The 13,807-nt window shown below is 40.4% G+C and overlaps 3 protein-coding genes across 3 annotated transcripts; 1 reads left to right on the top strand and 2 right to left on the bottom strand.

The window, feature by feature from the left end:
* Positions 1-1,295: 1,295 nt before the first annotated feature.
* PADG_07578 (uncharacterized protein) lies at positions 1,296-2,096 on the top strand (the record flags this gene model as incomplete). Its single annotated transcript, XM_010764659.1, has 1 exon — positions 1,296-2,096. The coding sequence occupies one exon, from the start codon at positions 1,296-1,298 to the stop codon at positions 2,094-2,096; it is 801 nt and encodes a 266-aa protein (XP_010762961.1).
* Positions 2,097-2,867: 771 nt separating this feature from the next.
* On the bottom strand, positions 2,868-3,605 carry PADG_07577 (uncharacterized protein; the record flags this gene model as incomplete). Its single annotated transcript, XM_010764759.1, has 1 exon — positions 2,868-3,605. One exon carries the CDS (start codon positions 3,603-3,605, stop codon positions 2,868-2,870), a length of 738 nt encoding a protein of 245 aa, XP_010763061.1.
* Positions 3,606-7,760: 4,155 nt separating this feature from the next.
* On the bottom strand, positions 7,761-9,392 carry PADG_07575 (uncharacterized protein; the record flags this gene model as incomplete). The annotated part of the gene is made up of 2 exons (XM_010764658.1): positions 7,761-7,923; positions 7,996-9,392. 2 exons carry the CDS (start codon positions 9,390-9,392, stop codon positions 7,761-7,763), a joined length of 1,560 nt encoding a protein of 519 aa, XP_010762960.1.
* Between the last annotated feature and the right edge of the window lie 4,415 nt (positions 9,393-13,807).

Raw genomic sequence — 13,807 nt, 5'->3', positions numbered from 1 at the left:
AGATCGGACTGCAGTTAGTTAGTTACATGACAAAGAGCCTCAATTGATATGGTTCCACTTTTTGGCCTTTGAGGGTCTAGGCATCTCTTTCGCACACATGTTGTGGATATCAAATAAACTAATCCCAGGGGACAACAACTCCCTATGCACTTTGAACAAGTGATGTAGCGCATTTCACAACAGGAGGTTTTAAGATCCAAATAGCGGGTCGCCAATGCATAACGCAGTGTCCGTTTCTAATCAAAGTGGGAGCTACCAGGGTACAGTCCCTTTTCGAAGTGCCCGTGAAGGATCCTTACTCTGTGTGCCGTGGAAGAGGAAGACACCGTTGTTGTTTGGCATCTGCTGTGCCTGAGAGTCGGTAACTGACGAGAGTTGGCCAACTTGCTGTTAGCGAGCCCAGTGGGATTTTTCTGCTGGTTAACAGTATTTTCGAGTTAGATAAGTGGCCCGACTCCTTAACTATTTAACTAAATTGTTGGCCCAGTTCAACGTCAGCATCAGCGCAGCGCGCCACCACGGGGAGTGCGAGACTGAAGCCTTTGTCTTCACACAATCCAACTGTTCCAACTGGTCGGAGCAACAAAGGAAGGTGAATCAGTGTCTCACTGTGTTTCCTCCATACTTTCCAGTCAAAAATGTCGATTATTATTCTGCCTGGAGTTTCGCACTTCTGGGAGATAAATTTAGTAGTGGGTAGCGGCTGAATCCAGCTATTTTGTTTGGGTTTCAGAAAAGCGGATCGCCAATCAGCGCTTTATGGACACTTCGGCTGCAGCAACCCTAGGAGGTCATCATGAAACAGCCCTGTGGTCTCCATAACATCCCGACTTCATATCGCCTAAAGCATATGTATATATACCAATCTGGTTAGTTACCGACCCCCCTGGCTGAGAGTCTGGAGACTTTGACGTTAAGGTTCAACGGGTCAGGAACATCAGATCCGAGTTTATATTCCCCAGGTTTATAATTAGACACCGTAACTCAAAACTTTCATAACTCAAAACTTTCATAACTCAAATATTGTTGTGGCTTCATTCCTTATTGCTTTAGGGCAAGTCAAGGTGCATAATGAGATAACTAGTTATATATCGTCTTTCGCTAACACCATTTGTTCATGCCGCTCTGACTCTGCTTGCTGTCCATTCTATTTAAGCTACCCGTTGGCCTTGAATACGGGCACACATATCCGTACATACATGTCAGATCCCCCCCCTCCTGTGCAACGTATTTATATATGACCTTTTCAACCTTGCAACTCCTCACATTTTAGATTGATCCAAAATTGAACCCAAATGTTGAATCTCCTTAAATCCCTCCTGGGTTTCGCCAAAAAAACCCCAGCGCCCGCCCCGGGACCCCAAAGGGAACGGGAATGCTATTTCCTTACTCGCCTACCCCCGGAAATCCGCATACAGATCTACAATTGCTTATTCGACCACGACACAATCCATCTCCTCCACAACAAGGACCAAATCAGTCATATCCGCACGCCCGAACGGGGCAGAACGAGATTCATGTACGCTCCGTACTCCGTACGAAAACCAGAAATCTCCAGCATCCTCTTAACATGTCGCCAAATCCACAGAGAAGCTGCCCCTCTGTTCTACTCCAGACCCATATTCCGAGTCTCGCTGCAGGAGACATGGAACGTATTCGCCAAGCTCATCGGGCCGGAGAACCTGTCGAATGTGCGATCCCTGCAGGCTCCCGCTAACCTGCAGGTGCAGAATTTGGCCGGGCCCTCTAGTAGTAGTGTCCATGGCCAGCCGAGAGCTGGATCGACGGCATGGACCTCTGCTTCGGCGGGCTGCGGTTACAAGGATGACGAGAGAAAAGTCTACGATGAATTCTGCGAAGTGTTAACCTCTAAGATGCGGGGTCTCAAAGATTTGATGCTCGTTTTGGTGTCGCTGCCTGAGGGGCTTTCGCGCTCGTTGGAGGCAGAGTGGCACGCTCCCTTCCAGAGAATGAGAGGACTTCAGATGTTTGCGCTTGAGATCCGGAATGAAAGGGATGCAGAGGCGGAGGATACCAGGGAATTAGTCAGGTTTCTGAAGGAGACTGTTTGCGCGCCGAGAGATGATCATTGTTAGTGCGGACGCAGTACAGGGTCACTGAGTGTGTATGGATCGAAGTTTATTCAGCTGGATAGCACCTATCGATGAGCGTTTATGCCACCATGACATTAGCAAGGGCGTCATTTTTCTGTCAGTTGCGGGTTTGATATTTTTGTTGTCTCTAAGCGAGAGCTAATGATAATAATTAATTCCAATAATCCTAATTTCAATACATACATGAGTTAACAAGGATAGGGTTGATGTTTTCAATTTTGACGTATAATTTGATTAATTGCATTCATAAGGAGTGTTTATGAGCCCATGAGAGCTATTCATCTAGATAAGGACTATTTAAGAGATCATCTAATCATAAAGGGGGGGTGAAATAATAACAACGCTGACGCTATATAAAAACAGGAACGGCTGGAAATACACTGGGGATTTTAAAACTCGCGAAAACGGAAAGCTGAAAAGAGCATGCTGAAGGAGAATCGTTAAGAGATACAAGCAGACAATTTTCCCCATTAGGCGAATAAGAGAGAAACTGGAAACAATTCAAAGGATATCTGGATATAACTCAAAGACTTGTAGAAGAAAGGGAGCTGCCGGTTCCAAAGATAGTCCTCTAACGTCGTTCGTGTTCCTGCTTTCGAAAAAGGCCCGTGTCATTCCGTCAAAGTAAACGACCGGATACCAGCCTCGTGGTGTTTTGATGCACCCAGTGCTAACGGGGTACTCTGGATATGTTGATTATGAAGTCCCAACAACGGTGACTGTGCTAGTACTGGCTCCACTGGTGCTGGTAGGTTAAGATGTGGGAGGCTGGGTGGAAACGGGATGTTCGGTAGAAGTAGGATCCTTTGTGGAAGCAGAATGCTTGCTAGAAACAGAATATCCGGAAGGAAGATACACTCTAGTGGTAGAGGACCTGGAGGTTGTCATAGGAATAACGATAGTTCTAGCGCTTGTGTCAACCTCAGTGTAGATAATTGTTCGGCAATTTTCGCAAACGTTTGTTGGCGACGTGTGAGATTGAACAGGGTCCTCTGATGATGTAGCACCACAGGTATGACTACTCTCGGTGACTGTCATTGAGTGTGTCACAGTAACGGTAGTAGTTGGAGCGTCCTGTGGATCCTCAGAAGCAGATGGAGGCTCGGAGGCAGGTAGAGGAGTAGGGGTTGTATCGGTTGTAGACGGCGTTAATGTTGAGGTAACGATGTAGTGTGTCGTTGTTTCGCTGACGGACATTGTTAACCATGAGCTGTAGTAGGTGGAAACGCCATCGAGAACGACTGGGCTCGATTGTGGAATGAACGATGTTGTCGTTACCGTATCGGTCGTTGTAAAAATAACAGTAATGGCAGAGACATTGGTAACATGGAGTGACTCGGTCAAAACGCCAGGGATTAGCACCACGCTGGCCGTTGTTTGAGGTGTGACAGAGCTGCTCCTCGTTGGATATGGAGTAGTCAGAAAACCCCCTGGAAGTGCAAACACGATTTCAGCGAGCGCTGCCGCTAAGAGCGTCACAGAAAGTTTCATGGTGCAAACCCGAACACTTTAGAGACAATAGCCAAGATGATAGCAAGAATGTATAAGTGAGTGAGGTAGCTGCACGGCACGAAAACGATAGGCAGACAGCTGAGAACTGAGAGCGAGTGAATTTGCTCAAATGAATAGATTTGAGAATATTGTTTGAAAACAAACAGAATTTCTTCAAGAGAGTGTAGAGAGCTGGAGAATTGGAAGGATATAAAGGAGAAATGGTCCCTTCTCTAACAACATGTAAATATATATATATATGCTGAGACTTGTTTAGAGAACTATCAACCAGCAACACACGTCCGTCCGGGCCTGCCAGCCTCAGGTGACCATTATGACGGAGGATTAACGAGCTGGCATTGGCCAGCTAATCCATATGGTGGGTATCGTATAACCTCAACGACAAGGACCAAAAAGACCAGACTCTTGAAGAATCTCCTTAAGGAGGAGTTTTAGCAGGAAAAGGTGGAAAATCCCGCTGCGAAAGCGCACCAGCCACCGAAAAAAAACATTGGTCCGCACATGGTTGCTATGGTAGCTATAAGCTACTGAGAGTTAGGTTTTCTGCAAGCCGGCATACCCATAGTCATAACTCCATCGTACCAGAGGTTAAAATGTTTTGGTGGGGATGTTTTGATATCAAAGTCCTGGAAGTCTCCCGCAACGGATGCCAAGATGCAGATGACTAATCCGGCCCTGGGTCTTGTAACATACACTGATGGTATCCCCAAAACAATTCCCCATGGAAAGGGAGCAAAAATACCACATCTACACGTATCGCCTAAAAATAGCTCTGTAATTTATGATGTTGTGCCCTATTTGATGCTCCACGTGACCGCAATTGGCACCGGTTTCATTGTTTAACCTGATCGATCGTTCGTTCGCAGCAATCGCCGGGCTCAATAGGTCGGACTCCGTTTTGGCCCTAGATGGATAGCTCGCAGGTCTATATCAATGGCAAAAACCATAACTCGCTCTGTTTCACTTAATCCTAACGCCATGGCTTTCGTCATGCACCCATGGTTCAGAGGCATTGCAACAATGTCTTGTATTTTCAACGGCCCAGTGCAGTGTCCTCTTTCATTTAGCTGCCTATCTTTGAGCTTTCCAGTCTCAACTATTTAACAAGAAGCCTATACCGTGAATCTGTGCATTCTTAGGCAAGCTCTAGTCACTAGTGTCTCAGGCCTAGACAATGTGATGGGAGGAGGGGTTAGACTACAACAAACTCCAACAGCAGGCCGGTCTGTACAAGGATAGAACAACTTTCTCAGATTCTAACCCTGGAAGAGAGACTCGGCTCGAGATGCAGCTCGAGATGCACCTCAAGACCCTAATTACCCTATAAAAAACATGCTATTGCAAGTGACACTCTCACTGCCTCGATGTCTTGCCGCATGAAGACTAGGGCAGATGGAGCAACCCGCAAGAAGTACTCTATCTGGTTGTGCACAAGTACTGTAGATGCATGCATGGGAGGTGGCCTCCTAAATTTTCCTCAACAACCATCTGGGAAGACTTCTCGAATGATCCCTCCAACTTGCGTCATTGGCGTGATGATAGTTGCTGATATTGAACGGTTAAACCCATTCTCTTCCCGTCTCTTTCGTCCTCTTGGCCGCATCTGCCTTGGCGAGGAAATACTCCTCCCCTGTTTAATTTCATTTTGGCAAGTCCCCTCGGCTCTCTTCTTCAAGCAAAAGCTACCATATGGGATGTGATCCTTGGTATTTCCAGCCGTGCCTCAACGGTTTTGATATCTTAAGCCTCGAATGCGGGGATAAGCATTCTCAATATCCCAGTCGTATCACCCAAGACAGCCGAATATACCGTTACAAACAAGCAAGTATACCCTTTTGATATAGGGTTGGTTTGTTGTCAAGTGTGGAAATATATCTGCCAGGTGAAGCCCATCTGTATATCTTCTTATGCCATTCACAGGCCTAGAACTGGATTATGTCTTTGCTGCCCAACTGACAAATTCATGTACGTTGTAGCGCACGAACTGTTGTTGAGCTAAACCATTACAAAGCTAGTCTGAATTAGAAAGACAGCTGTAAATAGTAACATATAATCAACCTCACATTTATAAAGTTTTATGAATAATAGAGGTTTTAACTCAACAACTCTGTAATATATATTCATTTTTTAAAAGAAAACAACAAAGAAAACAAGAAAACAACAAACTAAATTTTTTATCATGTTGTTCAAATAAATGATTTTCACAATTTCAAAATTTATGACTTTGATACTCTTCTTTCACTCTTTTTATTAGAGTATTTGATTAGAGAGTCTGACTGTTTTTCATTCTGAATAAGTAGTTTTATTGACTATTCAAAGCTAATTAATTCAGTTTATATGATTTTAAATAATTTTTCTTCTTTATTTTTTTTATTAACTTATTATATTTAACTGTCTAATTTCATATTAGTGTTTAATTTAATAAATAACTTTATTTATTATAAAGATATTATTATAATAGAAATAGCAACTTTTTATACAATTATAATGATTAATAATAGCTATTATATGTTTTTTAATAATAATGAAGTAAGAATAGTAATCTCTTATATTATTATAATAATAGCTAATATGTATGTTTTTAACAGTAATTGAGCAGATTAATATAGATTTAAATTTTTTTTATTTTAAATACAATGAAAAATATAGACATCAGATTAATAATATTATAATATTTTGATTAAAGCAATTATTTTTTTAAGTATTTATTTTTTTAAGTAATTAGTGAATTAAATTTTTATTAATTATTATTATTATTATTATTATAAAAATAATATTATATAAAGTTTTATATTTACATCTTTTTTTTAATATTGTTATTACTACTACTATTTAATAAAAATTTTTTAAAAAAGAATGAGAATTAAAAGAAACATTATATAAAATAATTTATTAACATATAATTTATATTTTTCTATTTATATTATTAATATATTATAGTTTTAATTAATTTATAATTTATATAATTCATTATTTGTTATAGTATTCAAGTTAGATTAAAGTATTTTTAATTATATAATTCTATGAGTCATGATTAGATTTGTAAATCTTTGAAGCGTATCAAGCAGCAGTAAAGAATCGGAAAAATTAAATAGTCTACTTGAACAGAAAGTCCGCGAGAAATGAAGCTGCAGCTGCTTTTTATTCTGTTGTTAGTATTTAATTCCAACCAAGTTGCAGTTACGGTTTGTTGGTTGTCACGACTCCGCCTACTGCATGTGCTCCATAGCCCTACTGGTCGTGATAATAGCGGAACTGGCCTCAAAGGAAGGGGGATCGCGGACTGAACCACGAACGCATTGAACTGATATTCGTCATCATGATTTCAGGCCAGAGGAACCATGTGAACAATAGCTTTTTTTTCGGCCAATCAGGGCATGTGAACGGATCCAATGTGGGCCAATAAGGCACAGTATTTCAACGATCACCGTGGTTACTGGCCAGGGAATCACGTGAATCTAACTTCTCATCGAACCAAATCAGAGCCGTGTGGAATGCATCCGAAGCAGACCAATAAAAATGCAGTATTGCAATGATCAGGGGACGGCGGGGCTCTATTATTATTATTATTGCTTTTCTCGCTTCGTACGCGCCAACCCCAACCTTTAAAAAAAAAAAAAAAAAAAAAAAAAACATGAAGCGAGACCCGCAACGTCCGACTCCGATTTCGTCCCTGGCCATGACGGTTTGTTTTAGCAACGAGCAGGAAAAGTCGACAAAGGAATTTCGTTGGATGGCACGGACAAAGAAGGAGAGGTGCTACCTCTTCCAATCGTACGAAGAAATCCAACTAGGCGCCGACTTCGGCTTTGTTTCGTGGATACGGTGAGATGCCTTGACGACAGAACAAGCCATTCTCCCCTTCCCTGCGCTTACATGGGATCGACGGGTTTTCCCTACCCCTTCATTCACACCCTCCCCTCACTTGACGGAACTCAAGGCAGGTCATTCAATGCATTTGATTTTATATTAATATGTGTCTACAGTTCTATTATGAATCCCCACAACTAAACTGAAACGGAGCAATTTTTTCCGTTTGTTCTATTTTATATTTTGACGTCACATATCCCTTTTCTGCAAAATAACCAACCTGCTTTCTCTCTAGCTCTTCATATCGCTTGACTTTGGCAGGTCTTAATAGAACGCCCACAGATTCCATCCATGTCGAGCCATTTTAATAATGACAAAACAGACCAAAGCCCCGAAATTGCAGACGATAGTAAACGTAATAAGGCCCCAGTAATGACCCCCATTGTGGGTCAAAATTAAACCTGCGATTGGCGTGCCAGTCAAGGATCTGCCGAAGAAAGCCGTCAGTATCAAATGTTTTGTATGTTTGAAAAGGGACCAGAGCGGCAGCGAAACTTACCCAATACTAACAATTGTATAGGATGTCGCATAGTACCTCCCATAGTGTTCTAACTTACAACACTGGCTGATACAAACAGGCGTCAAGCTGATGGTGCTCCCGCTTCCAAAACCAAAAATCAAAGCGTACGCAACCAACATTGCAATGCTATCCTGGGCTGGCAGCCACAGACACGCGCAGGATAAGAAGCATATAATGAGGGTCACTATCATGGTGTTGACCCGTCCCACGTAATCTGCTGTGAAGCCTGGGATCCATCGCCCGAAGAAAGATCCTGCATTGAAGATCGCAGGCACTTGGTATGAGAACTTCTCCGACATGCCATGCGCTAGGGCATATGCTGAGATGTAGGTGATGGGAACGAAGAAGCCCAATTCTATGAAGAACACCCCCAATGTCGTCAATGCAAACTCCGGGTCCCTTAAAATTCGGAAGTCGGGGAGAATGTTTTCCTTGGTAGCCTGTTTCTTTGGCAGTCTTGATCTGATAAAAATGCATCCAATCCCCACCGAGATAATCGTTACCAAAGCCGCAGCACGGGTTGCCCATGCGAATCCAAGTTTTGGAAACAGATCTTGCAACATTAGCGGGTATAACACACCCCCAAGACTTCCTCCTGTCGTGGCAATTCCTGTTGCACGTCCTCTCAGCCGATAGAAGAAATGGCCCGGGCTAGCGACTGCGGGAGTGAAGATGAGGGAGGAGCCTAGACCACCAATAATTCCCCAGACAACCATGAAATGCCAGTATTCCGTACAAAGTCCAAGAAGAGAAATGCTAAGCACAACCATGACCGAGCCCGCAAAGATGAGATATCGAGGACCCTTGGCGTCGAAGATTGGGCCAATTTGGATGCCAGCAAAGAACATGAGGAACGCATAGACGCCGAAGATCCAGCTGATGCTGCTATGGCTATGGTCCTTTAGCTGATGGGTAGATATCCATGCCATGAAGGTTCCTAGGGAGTTTGCGAGCCCAGAGGAGCCAAAGAGCGCCACGAGAGATCCAACAACGACGAGATATGCCTCGAGCCCGCCCTCCGGGTACACATTTCCATCGCGGTCTCTCGAGAGACCATCATCTGGTCCGGGTGGTCGGGATTCCGGCCCGCCATTCGCCACTGAAGGGCTAGATGAGATCGAAGTTTCGCTCGAATGCTTTTCTATATCGACTTCTCTATCGTAATTGGCAATTCCTTTGTCCAAATCGATGTCTTGAGGCCAGACTAACTCCTTGTCTGTATTAACTCCCACTCTTGTCTTTTCACTAGTTTGATTCTCTATCTGCTTTTTGTCGATCAGTGCTGTGAAGCCCGTCTGGGCCGACGGTGTTGATGACCCTTGCTGTCCATCCTGGGTCCCGGAAGTCTCGCTATTATATTCGTTTAGATTCTCCATGAGCGCCAGTGCTTTCAGGGTTTGATTTCATCGGCTATAATATACCGGTAACGACTGTGACCGTTCACGAACCACCTCTTCCGATCTTCCAATTTTAAAATAACGTCCGTGCCTGTGATAACCTTTTTAACAAATGAAATTATTGCCTATGGCCGATTCATTCCTGCATAAATCTTAGGGGCGAAGCTCCAAAATCCTCCCTGAATCCGGGAGCAGAAGGATTCAAAAGTGTAGATTTGAGATGAATTTAAGTAGAAATTGTGAACGCTGAGTCGGGACAGGAGGTGAGGGGAGATGTTGCTCCTCGATGAGGAATGAAATGCGATTTCAGAAATTTCCCTTTGCGGAGTCTCTCTAGGCTTGCCAGATGGTTGAACTCACAGCGTACCAATTCAATTCAAAAAGCCGTAATAAATACGAAAAAGATTTCATTGTCAATTGTAGAAGCAGCAAGTGGAATGATATACTTATATAACGCAATCAAGATATCATACATGGTTTGGGCGAGGCCTTCTATGCTCAAAATTAATAATCATCAGCGTTTGAGAAAAACCTTGGAACCTTATTGCTTAAGCAGCCCTACCATGGAGTTACCAAGGGCAAAATTTCTGATATTCCGCTCATTGATCAGTTTGGTGGCAATAAGGTGGCGGAAACGCAGGAGAATTTAATATGCCAAAAAATTGGGCCATATTCGTCATATTCACATGTTTTATCTCCCCAGAATCTAAGCAATCCCCAAAAAGCTTAACTCCTTTGTCACAAAGTATCCTGCTCCCGTACTTCGCCCGTGCTTAGCCACATGGTCATAGCGCCAAGTTATTTTTGGACTTGTGCAAACCCAACAAAAAATTATGCTTTGGATTAGCACAAGCCCTGTCCCAGCTTCCACGCTAGCCTCTTCTGGGCCTAGCTCGTTCCTTCATAATATTGTTGCTGCCGTTTGAAGAGACACAACCTCTCTCTTGATTATCACATCGAATATCATAATCAATTTCGCATTTACGCACTCACATGCTTAATTCGTCGTCGGGAGTTCCTTCGCTCAATCTTGAAACTTGCCTCTTGAACCCCTTATAGCCCTGGGGTTCTGACTTACGAATTCAATATATTTCAAGCCGCAGGGTTATTTTCCCAAAGAACAACAACAACAAGAAGAAGAAGAAGAAGAAGATCTTCGAGCTTTGCGGCGAGTTTACACCCATTTCGGATTGCTAATACATTCAAGGCATACAGCATCGCTCCAGTGTTGTCACATATGGTCATAGGATGTGGGAAAACGGGATCTTCCCGTCCGCTCAGCCGTACTTAGTAAAGCGGGCCTGTTGCTAGTTGGGGGTCCGTGAACCACCAGCCAATCCAGGCTACCGTATGTTTACTGCTTTGTCGATTTTTTTCTTGTTCGCGGGTGGGGGTGGTAAAGGGAAGCGGAGAGGGTAAAAGGGGTTGGTGGGGGAGTTCGCGTTTTCCCCCTTTCTTTTCTTTGTATCCTTGAGGCTGTTACATCATTCAACAGCATGCACGGCTCTTTTGAGTTGGTGGACAAATGGCCAACCACCGCGCCAGGATGATACGATGGGTTGATCTCCTAATGGCTTCAGTGATTCGGACTGCTCCTCCGTTCCCTACGTTCATTGGGATTTCTTGGTATGACGGACCCAAATCATTAAAAAATAGACGACACCCAGCTCTTGATCTGCTGTCTGCTGGCTCTTTTCTGTCTAGGGTTTTACCTCCAGATCCAATTCTGAATGCATGCCATGCCTGCATGGTTGAAGTATATGGTATGGGCCGTTTTTGGTGAATAAGCTGTAAGCTGCTGAATATATCATTTCATCATCAAAGTCATCAATAACTCTGGTTGCCTAAAAGTTTGGACTGGGAAATTTGACACGCTTACACCCGACCAACTAAAGAGTATATAGTTAGGATGATGGTGTAGTTTAACTTCAGCTAGCTTTGTTAAGCGTCCCGGGCATACCTCGAGAAGTTGATGATTTTGCGGAATTTTTATCAATTCTTTCTTTTTCTTTTTCAAAACTTTTTTAACATGCTTTTAGTGTTTTCTGCACTTAACCAACCTATGATTTAACCTGAATCTGTTAGAATGTAAGAGAGAATTGTGTGTGAGCTGCTAAGAGTCTCTGATAGACAATCTCAGATTAAGAATAGTCTATAAGATATGACTATTGAGCTATTGAGATTAGAGAACTGTTGATATTTTCACTATCTATGATATGAAAAAAAGGATTTTTATTTTGCTTAGATTTAATACATTTCTAACAGCATTACAAAGTGATATTGAAATATTCAACTTAGAAAGCTTAAAAAAATAACTGTATCTTTATTATGTTTTGAAAGAGAAAATCTCAAGTGGACTTTAGTGAAAATTAATACAAAGTTAAAGTATCAAAAAGTCTGTGAAATGACAATCTTTCAATATTTAAGCTGGGTTCTAGTTGATTCTGAAGAATATATAGTTCTTCTGAATTAGATATCAAATATGTTTGAAGAGGTATAATCAAGTATATAATTTACAGTCTTGAATAATTTTTTTTTTTCTATTTTCATCTTATATGCATGTTACAGACATTATTGATCTTTATTTAGACAATTACTCACTTCACTTCGCTGTGCTGTTATATATATACATATGTATATGTGTGTGTGACAGAAGATGAGCACTGACATTGTTACAAACTTTCTGTCATAAGTAGAAAATATAATTTGACAAATAAAAAGTTCGTGTTGAATGGAAAATCACTGCAAATCAAAGTGTTTATGTCATATTAAAGTGATTTCAAATGTGTCATTTCTACTGTTAGCTAAGTAAATGATGAATCAGAATGATAATTATGGACATAGCTTTTTTGCTCTCTTTTCTGTTATGTTACCACTGGCTGGTCTAGAATATATGTGTCATCCAACCACCTGTTTTCGCGTGCTTAAATTAGCTGCCAGAAGATTGCTCGTGAAAGGTGGAAATGTATCACTTTTCCCTTCTCTGAAAAAGTAATGATAGGACAGTCAAACGGGGCCGTGGTTCAGTGTTCAATATCTCCTAGTTCACCTTTTTTCTTTTTATCTTTTTCCTTTTCTTTTTTCATTTGACAGGTGGACTCAACAGAAAGCACATGTTTATGATCTGCATCTTGCAAGGGGAGTCGTTGACTGAACAGGAACATAAATCTAATTCACCAGGAACATAAATCTAAGTTCGCCCAACTCCAACCCCTTGCAAATCAAAATTACCTGGGACAGTCAAAACTTCTCATCTGCCTTGATCGGGAGCGATGGCCTTGATGAAAGAGGCTTTAACGGCGCAACTGCTTTAGTGCTGCGGACATGGTGTTCTGGAAGAAAACCTTGGCTGAACAAGGCCAAATTGCGTTATGAGGAGCAAAAACGGCAGGTCCAAGCCGCCAATAGCGTCTTGAGCTGGTGAAGGTGGCGAATGAGATCTTTAGCGCCACACCTTAGTTGGGCATTGCGTCTTATTAGAGGTTTATCAGTCCGCATGAAAGCTCATCACTTTACTCTGGTTTGCGGGCAAATCATCCGTCAAACTCAAGGTAAAATGAACGACATCATCATTCTCTCAAACAGCTCTCTTCTGTTCTGGATTTTCTATAATAATACAATATAGCTAGATTTAATTTTATATAAGTTGAATTCTACTATTAACTAATTAACTCAAATTAGATAAGAAGTTGATCATATAAATAAATAAATAAATAAATAAAAATCTTTGATATTAGTAAAAATAAATCATTTTATCAGAAGTTTTTATTTAAAAAATATAATGATAAGTTCTACTTCTAAAGACTTTTAACTATTATATCAAATCTAACTATATTACTAATCACTATTTAAAAACTTATTAAAAATATATCATCATTTAAATTATTTATTTATTAAAGTAAACATGTTGAATAAATTTATAATTGTTTTATTAGTACATTATTATTAAATATTTATTTCATTAATTTTACTTCTTATTTATTTTAAATTCTATAATAAAGATTTTATAGTAAGTTATAAATAATTTTTATTATAAATTTAATTAGTAATATTAATTTTATCAATATAAAAATAATTATTATATTATTAAACTTTAAATAATATAAATAAAAGTTTAATTTAATATTATTTAATAAAATTTTTAAAGTAATATTATATTTTTGTAATTTTTTATATATATTAATTTTTTTAAAATTTTTTATAAATTATAAAAATTAAACTAAAAGTTTTATATATAAAATAATATTTTTAATAATATTATAATTATTTATATTTATAATAATTTAAGTTAAAAAAGTTTTTATATTAAAATTTTATATTATTGAATAAAAATAGTTTAAAATTTACTAATTTAAAACTTTATTATATAAAAATAAAAAATAATATAATTTATT

The sequence above is a fragment of the Paracoccidioides brasiliensis genome (genome assembly GCF_000150735.1).
Source record: "Paracoccidioides brasiliensis Pb18 unplaced genomic scaffold supercont2.12, whole genome shotgun sequence".
NCBI lineage: Eukaryota > Fungi > Ascomycota > Eurotiomycetes > Onygenales > Ajellomycetaceae > Paracoccidioides > Paracoccidioides brasiliensis.
The sequence above is the reverse complement of the archived record's forward strand: the minus strand, read 5'-3'. Positions and strand labels throughout refer to the sequence as shown.